The 21,263-nt window shown below is 40.1% G+C and overlaps 1 protein-coding gene across 1 annotated transcript in view; it reads right to left on the reverse strand.

Annotated features, from left to right (window-relative positions):
• Positions 1–20,508, reverse strand: part of CTDP1 (CTD phosphatase subunit 1) — a 100,935-nt gene extending 80,427 nt beyond the window's left edge. Inside the window, exons 1-5 of the mRNA XM_418905.8 lie at positions 20,061–20,508; positions 10,362–10,445; positions 7,351–7,444; positions 5,794–5,922; positions 5,147–5,297 (exon numbers count right to left, since the gene is read on the reverse strand). Of these exons, the coding sequence (XP_418905.6) occupies positions 5,147–5,297; positions 5,794–5,922; positions 7,351–7,444; positions 10,362–10,445; positions 20,061–20,377 (775 nt within the window). The 5' untranslated portion in view covers positions 20,378–20,508. The remainder of the gene's footprint in view (positions 1–5,146; positions 5,298–5,793; positions 5,923–7,350; positions 7,445–10,361; positions 10,446–20,060) is intronic.
• Positions 20,509–21,263: the final 755 nt, after the last annotated feature.

Consider the following 21,263-nt stretch of genomic DNA (forward strand, 5'->3'; position numbering starts at 1 on the left):
GTAGGGAGGGGCCCAAAACTGCACACAGTACTGGAGCTGCAGCCTCACCAGGGCTGAGTTCAGGGGCAGAATCACCTCCCTGCTCCTGCTGGCTACACTGTTTCTGATACAAACCAGGATGCCATTGGCCTTCTTGCCCATCCGAGCACACTGCTAGATCATGTTCATCTGAGCATTCACCACCACCACCAGGTCCTTATCCTCTGCACACTTTTCCAGCGATTTTGCTCCAAGCCTGTAGCATTGCATGGAGTTGTTGTGGCCAAAGCGCAGGACCGAGCAGTTGGTCTTGTTGAACTTCATCCCACTGGCCTCATCCCAGTCATTCAGCCTGTCCAGATCCCTCTGTAGGGCCTTCCTACCTCAGGAAGATCAGCACCTCCTCCCAGCTTGGTGTCATCTGCAAACTTACAGAGGGTGCACTCAATCCCCTCATCCAGATCAACAATAAAGATATTAAAGAGGACAGGCACTAATACTAATCCCTGGGAAACATCACCTGTGACTGGTTGCTAGCTGGATTTAACTCCATTCACCACCACTCTCTGGGACCAGCCCTCCAGCCAGTTCTATGTCCAGCAAAGAGCGTATCTGTCCAGGCCAAGGGCTGACAGCTTCTCCAGCAGAATACTATGGGAGACGGTGTGAAAGGCTTTGCTAAAGTCTAGGTAGACTACATCCACAGCCTTTCCATCATCCACCAGGCTGGTCACTCAACCACAGAAGGAGATGATGTTGGTCAAGCAAGGACCCACCTGTCATAAACCCATGCTGGTTGGGCCTGGTCCCCTAGTTGTCTCACACATGCTGTGTGATCTCACCCAAGATGATCTCTTCCATAACCTTCCCTGGCATCAAGGTCATGCTGTCAGGCACATATACCCTCCTTAGGACCCTTTTTGTAGCTGGAAGTAACGCTGGCATGCCTCCAATCATCTGGGACTTCTCCAGCTGACCAGTAACACTGACAGTGGAAAGTGGCTTGGCCACCTCTGCCAGCTCTCTCAGCACCCTTAGGTAAATCCCTGTTGGCCTCATTGACTTGTGACAGTCTACATCGAGTAGGTCTCTCTCTCCATCTGAATTGTGGGGGGTTTGTTCTGCTCCCCATCACAGACTTCCAGGTCAGGTGGTAAAGTACCCCAAGGATACCTGATCTGACTTTTTAAGACAGATGTAAAGAAGGCATTAAGAACCTCAGCCTTTTCATTATCCTCAGTGGTCACGTTCCCCACTGCATCAGGTAAAGGATGGAGATCCTCCTGTGCCCTGACTGATGGTAACGTTTCATTCATCATACATGACTTGTTTTCTTCAATAAAATTTAAGTATCTGCTTTAAATCTTCAAAAAGGCGAACACTAATGTACATTAATCTATTTCGAGACACTATTCCACACAGGGGCGGACAAGAAGCTGACCAGCTAGATCACATATTGTTATTTAAGACATTAACTTCTATTTACAATTGTAAGCCAACTGAAACACAAGTCTGAAGAAATAACAATTTCACATTAATTATAACCTAATTTTGTACAAATTTGTTATTGTTTATAACTGAAGCCACAGACTACACATTCTAGAAGTATTACTGGCAGTTCTGCTCCTGATAGTCTTACTTAAGCGAGATCAGAGAAACATGAAAACCCTACTGAAGTCTATTGATGCACTCCATTTTAGAGTATAATTGTGAAAGTAGTGGTCTGATTCCTTTTTGTTAAAACAGAACAGAGATTTCAGAATAGTTACTGTTCTGACTTCTGTTCAAAGTTGACCATCATGCTTTCTGAGTTACATACTAGTTTACATAAATGAAGTTACAATTCTTCACAACCCTTAGACTTGCAGGCAACTGGACATTTCTATAGCAAGACTTTCTCCTGCTATGCAAACAAGAGTTTGTAACAATACAGTTATAACAATTTTCGGATTTGATTTTCAACAGTCTGTTTCCCTGAACACTTATAATGGTGAGAGTAAAGAATCCTTTTTCCTACACTGGAATAAAATCTCTGTGCAATTGTCCATCTCACTCTACTTAATTCTCACTGTAAGTCTGGATGATTTTCTTAGTGAGAGATCTTAAATCCTGGCTTAACTTATATAAACTCATCTGTAAACATGGCCCTCTGCTTCACGTCTTCCACAATAGTGTAGATGAGACTTCACAAATAACACAGGACAAAAAAAGACCACCACAAGACAATGTTCAGAAGTAAGTAATTCATACTTGCAAAGTCTCAAACCTTAAGAGACAGACTGAGCTGAATAGCAATTCCTAATATTAACAGTAGAGCTGTTGACCCAATCTTTCAACAGCATTTGAGATCTTTCATCACTGGAAATTACATACCCATAGGAGGTATGTAGTTCAACAAATAATTCACACAAGTGAATAACAAAGCACAAGCATACACACACACACACACACACACACATATGAAATACCTCAATTTACTTCTACTTTCTGAATGCCACTATAAATCTTACGAGTGATTTCACATAGCATCACTTCTGGCTAGTGGACTCCAAAATTCAGCGGCATTAACTTCTACAACCAACATATAAGCTGATTTCTTTCTTAAAAATACTTAACATTTCTCTTATGCAGAGGGGGGAAAAAAGATTAGGTAGCAACTGGTCCAAATAATAATGAAGAAAAATACTACAAAATCTTTTAGATTAGAATATCCAAAACAACTTCATAAACATACAAGAAACTCCTTTGCAAGTGTGCCAAATTAAGAACGGGTTAGTGATAAATGACTTGAGCAGATATAAACTGTATTTACAAATATCAGCTACGTCCATGTAGCGGGACAGTCAGGGCAGCAGAGATGGCCTCACAATACATCATCTACTTTCCAATTGAGGGAAAAGCACTCCAGGATGTGGAAGCAACAGCTCAAAGTTCACAAATTTCATACAAAAAAAATATATATATAATGTATATGGAGAGGCTGAGAAAGCATAGAGGAATCTTACAAAAAGATTCCTAGCATTTTATTATAAATCCTTTCCTTATGTAACATGGGGATAATGGTAAAACAAAAAACCAAAACCAAAACCACATCTATTGCTTTCTGTGAGAAATGACTTAACCAATACTGCCCCCCGGTGGTCTGTATATGTATTAACATGCATACTTTGCTGTAGCACCTTGGTTATACAGGTGGCGAGCGTGTGGGCTCAAGGTTGTATCAGCATTCTTCAAGTCTCTTCATACCAGCATGTTTCAGCTGAAACTACCATCATCATTGCAAAAAAAAAAAAAAAAAAAAAAAATACTCTCCTGTTTTGAATGCTTTTGATGAGATTAGACAGACTCAGGTAACATACACAAGCCTGGAAATGTCTGAAAGCAGCAATACATTAATTTGCTCATTTTGCAGCTATCTTCTCTATGGAACAGATGGAACAGCTCAAGTATGACAACCACAGAGATGTTTGCCACATAGTAAGCATCAGTCTGTGACAGCATGGGGACTGGACTGCAGGTTAATCCAAATTTTAGCTCAGAGATGAAAATAAGCAAAAACAGGACCACATTCAAATAAGAGCAATCACCATTTTTAACTACCTCTACAGGTCCTTCTTTTCCCTTGCTCAGAAGGGTATTTGCTATACAATTTCTGACTTTATTTGGTATTCATCTTCGGAGCTTAGGCCATGGAAAAAAATTGGCAAAAAATCCAACTCAAGAAGATAGGCCACCCACTTTCCTTATGTCAGGTATCTAGATGCAGTACATAAGTATTCAGTATGTAAGAAGTCCTGTTTTGCTAAAAGAAATAACCACACTCTAAGAAGGACAGTAGGGTAAAAAAAAAAAAAAAAAAGAAAAAAGCACTGCACATTAGCAGTGCAGAACATATATTCCCACAGTGAGACTGACAAAACTTTAGGAAGAACTTCAAACAGTTCAGTCAATACTGAATAATGTAGAAATTTGGCATGTCTCTCCTGAAATTTATTTTGAGGAGATGACAAATAGGAATCACTTTCCAATAACAAACATATCTCGACATTATAAGTATTTTCTATGGCATATTAAACATGCATACAGCTCCCAGTTTATACAATTCCTTATGAGAACTAAGACAATAGTTAGTTCTACTTTGAAATCTTCCTTTCTTGACAAAAATGGTTATTTTTACCTTGATAAATGGTATCAATGAATCTCAGCAACATGACAGAAAAAAACATGTGAAAGACAACGAGAGTGGGTGGGGTTATCCAGGTAACATGGAAGAGCAGCAAACACAGTTCAACACATGGAGACAGCCTAAAACATTCTCAATGACACTGTATCACACTTACAGGCTATTAATAAAGGGAAATCTGAGGTAAAAATGCCATTCTGTCAAGGAACGCTCAGGGATGGAGTGAAAGATTTTTTTTTCCAGTTAAAAAAATAGTTTAAATGCATGATCATGCTCCTAACATTCATTACCTTAACCCACAGGATTCCATAGCAAGTTAACTTTTATGTATGTTGGAAAAATAAACATTTCAGACAATGACCCACACCACAGACTACTGTTGCTAAAAGCTTTAGAATTTAAATGCTGATTTTACAGTTACAAAGAGAAAATATTTACAAGTTTTTGAGAATAATGTATTAAAATACTATTACATCTGTGTTTTTCTCTCTAGAAAGTACATATCAGTTCCACAACACAAGCAGAATTGCTTTTAATAGATATATAGCAGACAAACTTCCTCAGTTGAAGGGAAACAGTAAATTTCTTTTCCCCCCACAGGAGATCCACACTGTGGATTTTCATGGAACTGCTGCTTTAGATCTTTAAGTGACGTTGCAGATCACTGTTAGAGCCCATCTGCAGGATTTTTTTAAATTAAATAGGAAGGCAATAGTTGCCATGCCACAATCTGATCCTTTAACTTTTCAGGAAAGCAAAAAAACCCACACATTAGATGTAAGAAAAAAAAGGGATTGTTGCTAAATTTACAGGCCATGCACACATAGCACCTCAATTGTAAGACGAGAATTCTGCTTACAGGAGCATAAAGGAATTATTCTGTGCAACACTAAAGAACAAATAGTTGAAAACAATCACTGAAATAAATCATGTGAGTACAAAGTCAGATTACTGAGCCGTTGCTAAACATAATATACTACTCACCTGCAATTGTATGTGCATAAAGTCTGCTGCCAAAAGTAAAAACATGCAGCTCATACAGCTTGGCAATTTTTTCCAGGAATTCCTTACAGTGAGGCCGCAAACGAGTATGCAGCATAGGCTCACCTCGACCTAACTGGAAATGAAATATGCCCTGGAAGAAAAAGCACGTTTATGTTATCAAACTGCCAAACAAAAATACCAGCATTCAAAAAGTACCCGCTTCCATCAATTCCACTATTTTAATTCAGTACGAGTAGGCTAAAACAAGTTTTTGCCACAAAGATTATTTGGAGGAAAAAGAACATCTCCTAACAATGTATTCAGTCTGTGAGCTGTAGAGGAAGAAAGGCTCACATTAAAAATAACTACCTGAATTTTTTGCTCAAAGTAACTGGAACGTAAAAATGAAAAGAAACACAAATGAAAGAAAGAAAGTTATCATTTAAACAGAGATGTTAGAAAAAGGAGTGTTTTACAGAATATGTTCCTCACATTTTTGTTATTCTTCAGTTAGCTTTATCTATTTAACCAGTGTTTTTATTATTATTGCTGTTGTTATTTTTTTGTTTTAGAAGAAGCATCATTTAAATATTCTTAGAAATATTTCTGTTGTTACTTCAGTTTGAAAGTTAACACCAAATACATACCTTATTAGACATTTGTTGGCAGTGCTGTTCTGTAGTATGGATCAATGTCTGATCCAAATCTACCATAAGCACTAGTTTCCGATTTCTGTGTAGTCGTTGTTGATCTTCTCTTCCTAACTGTTCAGCTTGCTATAACAAAGCATACATAGAGTAAGCTTAATTTACAATAAACGAATGGCCTCTGTATATTGTGAGCCTGAGAAGAAATGCTGCTATAAACTAACTGCAAAGGCATTAACACTTCGTAGCAGTAACACTGTGCAGATGGCAGCCATGTCAGCAACTTTTCCTATAGAAAAAAAAATATCCCTAATGTCTGTGTTGATCTGTGTGACAGGAACAACTTATAATTGATGAACTCAAAACAACATTTATCTACATTTAACAAATATCCACGAAATCATTTTAAGACCAAAACTGAGTCCTGAGGTACACAAACAAGAAGTTCATCAATAGTTCTGAAAAATTTGACTACTACGTTTGGCAATTTCATATCAATTAAATATAATACAGTTGACAACATTGTTGAATATTAAATTAAAGCTGCTAATGACAGAAGCCATCGTAACTCCCAACTTTAGGCTTAAGAGCAAATCATCAGAAATATTTGGATTATTTAGTTCTATCCAGCTCTATTATGAGCACTATGCAAAACCTTTATGCTCCTGTACATTTGAGCTGAAGTTTGCCTCTTTTCTGTGTATTTGCAAACATTCGAAGTATTGTGCTCACATTAGCCACTTATAATGGTAAGCTGCAGTACTGACCACCAGACAAATAAACCTATAAGTAAAGCGGAACATTCTGAAGCAGGGGTCAAACACAAACTGCCCTTTGAAACACTCCTCTGTAATGAGGATGGTTTCTAGCTGTTTTCTTCTCCACATTTCTTCTCAAGGCCATGATTTGAGGAGTTACAAAAAAAAGAAAAAAAAAAGAGAGAGAGCAAGCATCAAAGTAAAGAAATATAAGTAAACTATCAATTTGGTAAGAAAGATTAATAGGATATTTATCTTAAAAATAATCATGCCTTTTTCTCTAAATAATACAAACGTTGAACAAGCATGTTTTGATAATTCATCTAAGTGGAACTTTTGAAAAGTAATGAAGTAAACTTAAGATGGAGGTAAGATGTAAAGAACGTATCTTGACTACATCTCTTAGGACCAACTTTGAGGTTCCTGACTAAGCAGGATGAAGCTAGGTTTCAAAGACACTGCAAACTTTAAACACACAATAGTAAAAATCGAACTTTCGACAAATGGTCAATTCTTTGACACGCAAATATTTAATATATTTTCTATCTACTAGCACAGAAGCATCACATTCTTGGTGCACGGGCCTAAAAAAAATACTATAAAACCTGATGTAATCAATCTCGATAAGCATAAACACAAAAACTCTGGGCTACTGATGTTCAACACCAAAAGTCCCGTCAAAAGGGAGCCAAACACTTTATATAAGTATATACAATGTTGAGGAAACTCCTACGATTAAGCTTTTCAACTGTCAACCTACAGTGAAGATTATGAATATGGAAAACACAGTCGTACTTACCTCAGAGCTCACTTTCAGCTCTGGGACACTATGAACCATAGACACAGTTGCTGTGGATAACGGTACATTCTGTTTTCCATTCTTGCTTCGTATCCTAACCACAAAGAGAAAAAGAGACATCAAAAGAGAGCAAAATAAAGTGAATTAAAATTTGAACAGTAAAATCTGCAGTACTGAACCTTCAAAACACTGTATGATTAAGAGCTATTTTGCCTCATCCATAATTTCAAGTTATTGTTAATGCAAGTTATTGAACAAAACGTATGAATATATCAAAGAAGCTCTCCCTGTAAACCTTGCAGAAGAATTCACTTTAATTAGTTATGCTTCCAGGCAGCCACATATAAAGACACCAAGGTGAAGAAAGCATCTATGCACTGATCAATGTGATAAGCTATAAATTGTTAGCTACCAAACCATTCACAGTTAAAACTTTTCCTTTTGTTGTAAACCCTTAGCACACAATTACCTACTCTTCCAAGCCCGACTATTAAATAAATCTATGCAAATCATAGGCAAAGTTACTCTGCATGTAGCAGAGCAACTTATACCTGATTGCTGCTTCAAAAGAAGTAGCCAAAAACAAACAAACAAAACCTCCACCCAACATACATACATTTCCCTTTGGCACTGAATGGGGTACTATAGAACCACAGACTATCCTGAGTCAGTGACTATATTTATGTATGTGCATATTATACACACACACTTAAAATCATGTATGTAAGAGGATATGTGTATGTGTACTAAGTACATTTACACACATGTATGTACAAGTACAAAGTTCCTTAAAACAGACCAACCAATCCCACATTGCTTCAGCATTACTAGCTTCCAGCAAACACAAATTTGTTGTGAACAACCATTTTTTAAGAGCTTATTTATGACTCATCAACATTAAAAATATTACTGTACAAATTTAGTGTTGTGTGACAGATGCATCTTTTGATTCTTTTATGTACATCTCTCCTATCAAGGACAAAGTTTTGTATCTACAGACAAAGCCAAACTTCATCCAGTTTTCATTTCATGAGAACATAGCGCCAAATAATTTACAAACAAGTTCCCAAGAAAAAGAGTATTCTTCATCTGCGCTGGGGCCTTTAAGCAGTGACAAAGAAACAATTACATACAGACATCTTTCTACAGTACTGCAGCATTTGGAAGCACGACCTGAACCCAGAAAAGAGATATCGATCACTTGGTCCCCACTTGAACAAGCAAAGAAATTGCGTAACGGAAAGGATGCACTGCTGGTTAACACCTAGCAGGCTGCTAGTCAACTGTTTGTACTGGATTCTCTTCAAGCAAGAAAAGCATTGAAGCTTTTAAACTGCCTTCTGATGTAGGCTCAGCAGATCTAATGCCTCATTTTGAATGTATAAGAAATTCTGTGTAAAATAAAGATGTTCTCTGATGCGGACTTGGCTGAGAAAACTGAATACACCTAAAAACCCAAATTTTCATAAAATCTGTACATTTAGACATTACTGTATTTCAGCCTTAATTCAAATATTCCTTCAGGGCAGGAAACGTCCTATTTGCTATTATCTTAACTTCATGTTAGGTTTGTTCTTTTGTCAAATACTTGTCTATGAAATATTATCAAGTTTTCATTTAAAGTTATATCCTACCACTAACCAGGCTATGTAATTCCTAAGATTTCCAATATTCAGCACATTTATTCTGGCTTATAGTGTACTGCCCAAAAAATAATTCCTAATAATGACAACGAATTAAAAAGAACCCCAAGTATTTCCTTCCAAATGGAATGAGCATGGAATGTTCATTTATAAAATCCAGTCTACCATTCAGTTTATGTTTGAAAACAGATGTTGAACTAGTAATTTGATATGCATAAGAAGCACTCTCTTTAGCAACTGTACAAGCAATGAGAGACCAAAAGAGAAGAAAATCAAATTTCGAATTTGCTTTTTTGGCCTAAGGCTTAAATTCCCACAGTTCCACAGCACAGTATTTCATGAAAAACTGAAAACAGTTCTTAAGCCTTAAATTAAAAGCACTGAAGATAAGCTAGCTCCCATTCAGACACACTGTAAATGAAGAAAGGTCACATGAATTATACTGATACTTTCTCACAGTTATTTACACCTGCACATATAAAATCCTCGTGTTTATTAAGTCCTGGTCAACACAGCTTCTGTCTCTCAACCCCACCATTACAGACATACAAAAGGCAAATCAGGCTGCACAACAAAGAGAATTTACACTTTCACATTTACACTCTTCACATTTTCTCCCTGAGGTAGTAAGTTTCCCTACACTCATCTTCACCAAAAGAGAGAGAATATGCAGTTGAAAGAATTGACAATGTGCAATACAACTGTAACTCAAGTACCACATGGCATCTTATCCACTCGTATTCCAAGTTATGAATCGCTGTAATAGTTACAAGTAAATATAGTTCCAAACAATGCATCTGTGACCACAGCAACATGGACATAGGTCACGTATTTGAAAATCTGCTTCAGGATAACAAAACAAGTGCCTTGTGTAAACAGTAAAAGTAAATTATAGCAGCTTGTAACAATGGCACAGACCTTGCCAATTTCTTTGAATACTGGTTTTATCCACAAGAAACACCAACTCCTGCCTATAAATACCAACTTCTCACTTAAGAAATGCACTTTTTAATGTAATTACACTACTAATAATGTGACCGTGGATTAACATATTCAGGTCACTCAACTTAAAGCAAGAATTTCACGAGATATTGTCTGTCAAAACAGACTTCTTTTCTTTTTAAAAAGAGTGCTTTATGCTCAAATTTGAAAATTAAGTTGACCTGTTTATGCCAGGCAGTATGAATGTATGAATACTGTCCTCTCTCCCTACTAGTTACTACTACAACTTCACAGGCATACTTAGAGGAATGATTCACAACTACTAAGGATCAGAAAACAGAAGCTAAGTAAATGACAGAAGGAAGAGTCCGAATCCCTAATCACAAGCAAGGATAAGCTCAAAAGAAAAAGAGCTGTAATACTTACTGAGTCAAGTCCTGGCCACATTCTGCACACAAACCTTTCATGACCACTGGATGGCTACATCCTTCCAGTCTCACCAAGACACCCCTGGAAAAGAGATACAGGCATCCAGTTTATTGCATGTTGATTTCAGATACTTAAATTACTGACTGAAAGCCAGACACATGCTTTTGGCCTCAATGGAGGAAAAAAGGGACAGAAGCCTTCTTTGTACAGAAACAGGTTATATTCGGTTAGATACAACTGTCCATTAACACGCTACTGAAAATCAAATATGTAAACTTTTCTATACTGATTTCATCCTGGTTTATGATTTTCTTGTGTCATGGAAGGAACATGAATTAATTCAGTCTTTTCACAAAAGTGTTTTGCTATGTACCTGTTACTCTCCCAAGTACTTGAACAGTCTTTACAAGACACACCTCCCATTTTCTTCAATACAGTTTCAAAAAAGTCTGAAGTATTAAGTGTAACAGTCAGATTTTGTTCAGATACCACAAAGGTTCCCCAACTGCATGACCACTGCTGTTGCATCCCTCTAGTTTTTCAAAAACATGGAACAGGAAAAAAAAAAAAAAAGCAAGTTATTTCACTCAGAAGTTGGTTATAGTGCCTTCTCTTTGCTTTCAAATGTGCATTGCAGCAAGATAATAGCACTGCGAAAGAAACTTACATCTTTGTTCAAATCTCTCATTCATAAATTTGAGTACGGTGCATTTGAAAACTCCAAGAATTAATTCTCCTTTCAAATGACACATGCAGTGGCTTGCTTCCAGTATGCTGGAAGCTTCTTAGTGACCAGGAGACTGACAACTGCTAACAAAACTGCAGTTGATGCACATACTGGGATTTTTTCCTCCCTTGCTGGAAACTAGATTCAGAACAGGTGTACGTAAATAAAAGTCTTCGTATGTCATCCTGCTGCTGGTGTTTTCATTTACACAAGGGCAGATCAGATCCCTCTGCATGGGGACCCATCATCTGCTTGGCAATTATTATCTTCTCTTCCTCCGCAACCATTTTAGACCTCCATTTTTCAGATAGCATATACATGTCGTAGAACACAAGCAGGCAATCAGTCTTCACAAGAACACAAAAGAAGAACGATCCTTCACTATAGGCAATTTTTTGATTGTTTACTTAGTTCTCCTCTCATCTCTCCAAGTGCACACTACTTCACCTTTTGACCCATCCTCCCTTCTCCTCACTTTTACAAACATGCTTGCCTTGTTCTCCTTTACCCCGGTTCATCTCTGACGTTCCTTCTTCATCTGCCTTAGTAAGGCCTCCAGTTCACACTAAGGAACAAGCTGGAACTGCTCATCTTTACCGTGTGATCAGTGCATGAACCTGAGGTTACACAGTCCCTGGAACAGTCCAAGAAAACCCTCCAAAATCAATTCAAGACTCAGAAACGTGCATGAGAGTTCACAGTGATGGACTATAACTGAGTACCCCATTTAATTGTTTTCAATAGCTCGAGAAAAAGCCACTTTATGCCACCGTGGAAAGCAGAAGCATCTGCAGGCAATCTCTACCTTGCATCTGACCTAACATCATCCTCCAGACAAGCAACCAAGGGGCTGGCATAATCCTGAGCTAAGGTTTGATTTAAATTAGGTCATGCAAAAGTTTTTGTTCCTGTTAAACTTATGATCTCCAAGTAGAGATTCTTATAAGAAAAATGGAGACTTTAAATTATTCATTGATACTTTTTCTAAGCATCACCTCCCTAACTTGTCACGTACTCAACGACACCACTAAATACCAGTTCTGTCCTTGCACATTTAAACGCGACCAGAACAGCTAATTTTCTGATGCTCACTGAAGTTAAATAGTACCTGATAGCAATCCAAGCCAAAGGACAGAGAAAGAACTCTGGAGCACCAGTGAACTTGTTAGCACTGTACAACTGAGCTGAGCAAACTTCCAAGCACAGCTGCCAGGATCTTAAGTAGTCTTCTCCCAGAGGACAACAAACACAAACTAACAACATGTACTACTCACCGCTGCAGAAAGAAGGCCTGAACTCTACTAAGGCTTAAGCACATTTAAATACTTAACCCACTTACATTTTAGCATATATTGTAAATGTACACTAAAAAGTAGATTTGCTAAAAGCATACTGTGGAACTCAAGTAAAATGGCTTTCGTGAATTTCAGATCTGGAAACATTCCCTTTACTGTTTAACTGACAATTCTCAAAATATAAGAGCCAAGATCCAAGTCGATCATCAGATGTAAGCGCTCCGAACAGAAGTCTGCATATCTGTCTTAAATGGCTGCATACAAAGAGGGGTTTGGGTTTCTGCTTCTTTTCTTTGCCATCTCATGACCAAAACCTGCTAAAAGAACAGAGCTACTCCCTACTCCGCTTCTGCAGGATTAATCCAGTCTAAATTCAAAGAATGAATATACATTCTATTGCTGGCAGTATTAACAGCGCCTTACTTTTTCTCAGAGAACTTCTGAGCTGTGACAGTTAATGAGCAAGCCAGGCATTGGGGAAGAGCAACTGGGCTGTGAATGGCAAACGTTTTATGTGTGATAGGGGTAGATGGGTTAGGTCATTCCAATATCACCATGATAACTGAAGGACTGCAACAAGACAGCAATATGGACTGTCCACACTATTACATATATGTATATATATGTAATATACATATACACACATAATGTATAATATACATATATATATATTATTTTTTAAACACATACATACAATGCGATTGAAGTGATTCTGTGAAATAAGGAAACTCACTCTAAGATCTTATCCACATTCTTTCCAGGTGCGTTTGTAAATAAGAAACAGAGACACTAAATGTGCAATGGCCAGGGACCAACATTTACTAATGGCATCTGGATGCACTGGATAGCCCTAAGCCCATATACATCTTGTCTGTTTCTAAAATAAGCCTTTTAAAAGCACTCATTTTCTCATGCTGCTGATTGAAAAAGCGTGGTGGAAGGAAAGCTTTCATGAAATCCAATATGAGCATTTTGCTTTCATTAACAGAGGAAGTCACTGCCGTTACTAATCCTAAGGCCTGGTCATTAGCGTTAACTCAAAAACATGCGAAAACAAATGCAACCACAGCTATAGTTCCAGGTAGGTTAATTTCAATGGGAAAGTCATCATATAAGGTTGTCTCATCGGTGGTCCAATTTGCCGCTTTTCAGTTGCAACAGTTCACTGAAGCAAGGCCACTACAAACAAAAAGCACTCTTCTGAAGAGTTTTGGTGTTTTTTTCTTTCTTTTTTTTTTTTTTAAATCAGTCTTTCCAGCATAATCACACATTTCCAGCAATGAAAAACAAAGGCAGCAAGGTCACTGTTGGGAAAAGATGCCAGTGTTGCAAGTGCTTATAAAAAACGGCTAATACCCAGGGAGGATGTCAACAACTTGCCCTACAGAACAGCCTCCCCACACTAGACAGGTCACTTCCATTAGCATTTATCTTACCTATTTGGTCAGCACTAGTTGAACACCTCCATGCCAGGGAAATCAAGCCATAGTTCCAGTTGTCTTAATAGTCCTTTTAGTAGCCTTTTTAATTGTCTCAATAGTCTTTTTAAAGGAACCAAGCATTACTATAGTACTTACAGTGTGATTTGTCAGATGTGTGAATGGAAAAACTGACAGCTTATATGCCATATTTACTGCCTCACACCTGCCTGCATGTCACTTACATAAATGAAAAGCCAAAAAAAAAAAAAAAAAAAGTGCATTTCCTCAGATCAGTTTGCAATAAAGAAAAACCACAACAGACATAAACCCCTGAGTTGTCACAGTTGTCACTTAAAGCTGCTGACCTCTATTTGACACTATATGACTTAACAGTGAACATCAGAAGATGCAAAGCTGCACTACTACAGCAAAATAAGATTCCTACAAACAACTAAACAACGGCCTCTGCCCCTACCAGTTTTGCAGCATGCTCAAGAGATTATCATCAAGTAATTGTCAATAGATACAAATGAAAATATGCTAGATCCGTGATTATTAATACCCAGCATTATTGATTCATCCAACCAATCTACACCACACAGTTTGTGCGCTGTATTTTAGCTATCGTAGGACAAGAACTGCAAACAAGCAAAATCTCATTCAACTTAAAGCCTGCTTCTGCAGGTTAATTTACCCACAGTTTTTGAGAAACTGATATTTTTAACTTACACCAGAGCACCACTTTGTGGTATGTGGCTGCAGCATTCAGAACCACCTCAAAGGGTCCTAAAGCCAATTTACTGTAACAAACAACCACAGCTTCTGTTATATGGGACTCTAGTTTCATAGCATGAATTTTTCAAAGCCTTAATCAACTTGAAGGTGAAGGATGACCATGAAGGAATAATTCCTTAGATATTTAACCATGAGATTTTTTTAAGAACTCTCAAAAAATATCTGCCAAGAAGCAGAGTCCTTAAACAACTGATGAAAAATACTATGGATGAGAAGTACAGTTTTCTTGAACCACATGCTGACTTTCATGTCAGTTACCCAACAACATTAAGTCATAGGTGAACTGCTGCAAAGCCAAGCAGTAACAGTCCTGGGCTTCATATCTCTGATTCCTTTATATTCTTTTGAGGCACATTTCTTCTCAAGCTCTCCACTCCTCTAGGTAAAGGCACACAACTTCCCCACATGCCACACCAACATACCACACTTCTTACGATCCCTCCAACCCTGCATTTATTAATAAAGAACGTTACGTTACCTTCCAACTTCTGACCACTTTCTCTATTCAGAGATCACATTTAAGCTATGGTCCTCTCATCCACTAGAAGTAACCTACATACCATACTGCAAAGTTTTACACTGTAGTGTACAAAGTGGAAAAATTCCTTCTGGATGTAGACAATTCCAATGAATGACATCTTGTACAAATCAACCAACATGAGCCTAGACATCCTACATCTGTTATTTCAGCACCATCAGATGACGAAAGTAAAACTCTCTTCCCATTGTGCTGGAATCTATATACAATGAAATGCATAAAACAGGTCATTGAGCTATCTCACTGCCGGCCCATGGGATTCCACATGCACTGGCAAAGTCCTGGAGCTCAAGTAAGATAACCAACGTATAGCGAGAACTCTGGCAACAGGAAATACACCAGTTTGGGAGAAAATCTGTAAGGATAAAAGCAATTCATTACTAAGACAATTATACAAAATGCAGTATGCGAGACAGGTAACCTCAATAATGTTATTTCTTGATTTCACCTTATAATCCCTATAACAACTACAACCACTTTGATCTGAGATAAATGCCAGCTACTGTTGAAAGCATAATTATGTGCTCCCTTTTGCCATAGTGCCCTCCTATTGAGGCAACCAAGCTAAATGAAGGTATTGATCAATCTGGATTATTTAGCAGGTTGGGTGGGAAGGATGCAAAGCAAAGCAGGAGATCAGGCCCGCTTTAGCTACGTGGCTTCCAGCACCTAGATAGGTGAAAGCTGGAGGCACACTCCTTCCAGCCAACTCTCCTGGAGAGAAGCAATCATGAAACCCAGATATAAAGAAGCCTCACTGAAGAGAATGACGCACACAAGGCTTCTACAGCCACACTACACTGCCTTGCCTCTCTATTGGTGACTTCTGAACTTGATGTCTGATTCCAACCAAACCCTGCTGAGCAGGTAGATTCATTCCCTCTGATAATGAAGATCCTGGAAGTTTTGTGAAAATAGATGGTCACATAAAGAAAAGAGAACTCAACCCTCTCAAAGGGAAGGGTTGACTCAACCCTTCCACACAGCAACTTATAACAGGTGCTTGTTAGGTGCCAGAGAACTAGGAATAGAAGAAGAAAGCAATGAAGGAATGAAAATCACTTGGAGCTTGAACCCTTTTCAGTATCAAATTTAAACACCCCACAGATACATTAAAAGCAGCTTTCTTAGCATCAGCACCCAGAATATGGAGGAAAAAAACAAGCATGAACGGGAAACAGGCTGGAAAGATGCATACCATAACTTATAATAAAAACTGAATGCATCCAAATATAAAAAGGAAGTAGGTAAGAGATACAGTAAATAGAGATTGCTAAGTATTATCCAGCATTCCTCAGTATTTGGCAACTTCTGCAGACTCTAAAAAGCTCATTAAATATTGGACAGGATACTGCGAAAACATCTGTGTTTAAGTGAAACAGCAAGTTGTTTTTCTGTATTTTATCAGAAGAGTCATCAAAACCTGTCATTGATCAGTATTTTATTCCTCTTGAAGACTCCAAGATGAAAGGTACTGGATTGAGATCCACCTTAAATGTCCACCTCATCTTGGGTGGTAAATGAAGCCCTGAGGTTTTGTGACATTAGACAAACAAAGGGGGATACCGTAGATAAAAAACAACCAAGTAACAACACAATAATCTACAGTTTTAGAGAACACATTCCCATCCCTTAGAAAATAAGCTTTGACTGGAATCCAGACACACTAAGACTTTGATTACAGCTCTCGTATATTTTATGTTCTGTAAAAGAATTCAAGTTCTAGCGACTACAGCTATTTAAGACAGAAAGATATTTAACCTAAAAGTACAGGTAATAAATCTTTTGGAAGATTCTGCAAACACGAACTATACAAGAGAATTTCAGCAGTTCATCTCAGTAGAGCCCAAAAGGGGACAATTGTTTCATCCTAGAAACACTTAATGTAAATATTCACATAAAACAAAATATTGATCCAGTCCAGAATCCTGACATACCAGTCACAGCTTCGAAACGATTAACTCTGATGAGTAACTAGCATTAATTACATACAGAGCTGCGCGGCAGTTTATGAAATTTTATTTGTTGCTCCTGTCACCCATGAAAATTTTGCTTTGTTAACATCAAAGACCTTCCATTACTGGCTTGCTGTCATCCCTGCTATTTACAGTCCTAGCAGGTCATACTCAGTCTCTCAAGCCCTGGCTCGGCATTTCATTGCCCACCTACGCCAGCATAAGCAACATCCACCTCCTGCCTGCCCCAGGCTGCAATCTTCACCCCAGCCACCCCCCTCCCTGCAGCCCTCAGCACACCAATACAGCAGGCTGGAGCAAGTGATGGGTACTGCTCAAGAATCAAGAAGCAGCTTCCCCCTTTAGCATCCAGGTGAGTCATTTCAGCAGCTTCTGCCAGTGCAATACACACCAAGGCCTTCAGGGAAGGCCATACAAAATGAAGGTGATGACTGCTAAAGCCACTGCCTATGCCAAGAAGTAGGAAATCAAGCTACAAGAATACTGAGTGCTGCACGTGGTGTGTTACTTTCATACCCTGAAAGATTGTTATCTGAGCTCAAATGTCATTAAAACAAAAATACAAACAACCATGAACAAGCGTTAGAAACACATCTTAAGAGAAACTTTATGTTCTAAGAAAACATTATTATAATAAAGTTGGCCAAAATGACAATGTAGGAACTTACAGCAAGTCACATTATTTATTCTCAAAAAGATTTAAGCAATTTTCATTCTCACGTTCTAACTAAAGTAAAAATATTTGAACCAGAATGCCTACAGTGTTTAAGTGACTGGCAAATATTTGCACATATCTTCAGTTTACAAAGAATTAGGGGTTAAACTGACCAAGCCCACTTTTCTCAAAGCAGCAAATGGCACCTAGGAAGCCGGACAGCTTGGATTGGGAAGGGGAAAAGAGATGTGTACATCCCTCGGAGACAATGAAAAAGTTTCAGCTATGTTACTATGTTACCTACCTTAACTATTACTATATTTTAATAGTCAACAACTTTTATGTGTATTTAAATAGATGATAGATGGTGAAATGTTTTTACCTCCATTTCACAAAATGGGAAGCCACAGGCAAGAGATAAAACACTTGCTAAAAGAACTTATAAGTTACTGAACAAATGCAGTTACGTCTCCAAATACTGACAAGCCCTATGTCATTCTTTTTCTACCTCTTCACTTGAGTTTTTCTTCTACATTTGCCCAACAAACACCATTACAGTGTGTAAGAAACCAAGTTGAAAATTCAGAACTCCAGAACAGTTCAGCAAAGGTCAGTACCAACAACTAACTGTTGTCAGTTTAAGACAAGTGTTTTCGGAAGCTAGGGACAATGGTAATACAAAACAGTATCCATTTTCTGTTTCAAAGCAAGCACTTGCTTATTATAATCAAGTGAATTAAGATTAATCAAATCAACACAAGCACTGCCTAAGAATTGGTGCATTCAAGTCCCAAAGTTTTTACTGCACAAAGCTAAACCTAAAATGCTGCTATGACAGAGCCAGTCATACAAAATATTTTTTATTTTATTTTTAATTTACATTGGGTTTCACTTTTTCCCCTCAAGTGCTCAGCTAACGTAAGACACAACACAGAACTTCATCTCTCTGTCCACTCAGCACTATCAAGACGAATTTCATCTCACATACACTATTTTAAACTTTTAGCATGTTATTTTTACACACGTTTTTATTCTGACCTAGCATCTATGGCACATTGCTCTAAATCAGACATTAAGAGATAGTTCACCTTGCACCAGATGTAACAGCTGAACGCTGATGTAGCACAAATGGAAAGACACAATCTTATCTCAGGAAGAATAATGCTTTCTGCAGCAAGAAAAATACAACTTTATCTCCTCTGCATTATCTTATATTACTGACTGATAATAAAATTGTATTTTTTTTTCCTGAATCTTTGAGAGCATCTCTTTACACAGACATTGTGTATGTGCTGGTGATTTTTCAATCAAGAAAGTTTAGGCCTGGCTGCACCCACCCAGCAACCAAGAGAGCTGCAATAAAAGAAAATAACTTGCTGTCATAAAACAGAGGAAGTAGAGGGTTTCGATGGTTTCCTGTCAAGAAAAATATCTGCTTGAAGCGCAGGGTAGCAAGCTATTAGCCCAGTTTAACCTAGAAATCTGAGAGTCCCTATGTAGATGTTAGCCATTTAAGAAATTAAAAGTTGACCAATACACAATCTTATAAAGACAGAGCCACTGTTAAAACTATAAAACCTGTCTCATTTAATCCCTGGCCCTTCTTAAAGTTTGAATTGCAGCATTTGGTTGACACTTGTGAAGACTTATACGTTTAGACACATATTAATACACATTACACATTGAGACACCAGCATTAACAACATTTAGGCTTCTGGTGGTATCTGCACCGTGTCCAGTAATTCCAACACTTTGCTGCAGGACTGTTTATCAGTAAAATCTCCCCAATTGAGCAGTAAACAATGGTTCTAGAGTTTTATGCTAACTTAAGAGTGAGTTGCCAAACTAAACCACGGTATTTCTAGGTAGGTTTGTTGGTAAGAGCCACTTTCATGAACCCGGGAGCAAAGACGTTCGGATCCCGTGCACGAAGTCGGCACGGAAGGACTCCGTTCCGGAACACTGGGTTTGAAACAATTCTGCGCGCCCCAAGCTCCCACAGCCTCCCCCGGCGCGACAGCTTTCCACAGGTGCCTCAGCACAGGACTTCACGAGAAGAACAGTCTCGTCGTGTTAGCAGCGAGGCACGCACCGAGCGGAAGAAGCCTCTGCCTTACACCGCGCACCGCTCGTCGTGAGGGGGAAGCAAAGCTCCCGATAAACACCTGCGACCACCGGAGCGCGGCACGCCGTTCGCTCCCCGCCGGCACCACCCGCCACAGGGCCGCGCGCGGGGCCGCCCTCAGGGCAGCGCCGGCCGCCGCGCCCGTTCCGAGGGGCTGCACTCACCCGGGCGCGATGACCTGTCCGGGCCGCGCGCACAGCTCCCGCACTACGCCGGGCCGTTCCGCCTTCAGCTTGCGCTCGGTGCTGGAGCGCTGGGGCCGGGGGCTAGCGCCGGAGCCCGGCGAGGCTGCGGCGGGGCGCGGGGCGGGCGGCAGTGGGGCGCAGAGCGCCAGGACCGACCCGATCTGCACCGCCGCCCCCACCGACACCTTCCACTCCAGCAACCGCAGCGGCCGCGGGCCCGGCGCCCGGATCTCCGCGATCAGCGCCGCGGGGCCCTCCGCGGCGCTCCCGCCGCCCTTCTCGGCCGGCTCCTCCATCCCGCCAGGGCAGGTCGCTATGGCGACACCCGCGCCGCCGCCACCGGCCTGGCAGTGGGCCGCGGCCTGCCGCTGTGGGGCACGGGGCGCCACAACAGCCACCGCCGGTGCCGACCCCACTGCGCAGGCGCGGCACGCCGCGCGCCCGGCCGGGCTTAAAGGCACAGCCGCGCGGCTCCGCAGGAACGAGAACGGGGGAAGAGGAGAGGGTGGGGAGAGCTCTGCGCCCGCCCTTTCTCCGCTTCAAACACGTTTCCGGGTCGGCGAGCGCCCTCTCCCGCTCTGGCTGCCTATCCGCGTGGCCGCCCTCCCGCCGGGACTCATCGCTGAGGGGCGGGCTGCTGCGTGAGCGAGGCATGCTGGGGGTTGGAGTTCTACTTTCGGGTCGGACACCGCAGAACCGCCGCAGTTAGGGCCCTTTACGAGTGGCCCCTTCCGTTGAGCGTTCGGCGTGCTCGCTGACAGCCGGGATTTGGGCAGGGAGAAACCAACGCGAACAGGAAAGCCTGAAAGGGACACAGCCTACAGGGTAATCTTGAAATAGCAGGATTTCCCTCCTAGCGTGCCAGTTGGGGTACCTTGAAATGAGAACTGTATGAGGTGGTTGGGAATTTAGCCTGCAAGACACTGCTGTGAGCTTCACAAGATGGCTGGGCTGTGAGGATAGTACTGTCAGTAGCGGCCAGAGAGTGGGAAATTCTTGAATTAAAGTTCCCATGCGTCTTTTATCAGCTCCTCACACACAGGCGTAACAACATACTGCGTGATAACATGTTTTCTCCACCTCTCATGCAGGAGAGCTGACAGGAACAGCTTTTTGGGATGCTTGGAAGTTATAGAATCATAGAATCACTGAGGTTGGAAAAGACCTACAAAATCATTCAGT

Source organism: Gallus gallus, chromosome 2 (assembly GCF_016699485.2).
Source record: "Gallus gallus isolate bGalGal1 chromosome 2, bGalGal1.mat.broiler.GRCg7b, whole genome shotgun sequence".
NCBI classification, from domain to species: domain Eukaryota; kingdom Metazoa; phylum Chordata; class Aves; order Galliformes; family Phasianidae; genus Gallus; species Gallus gallus.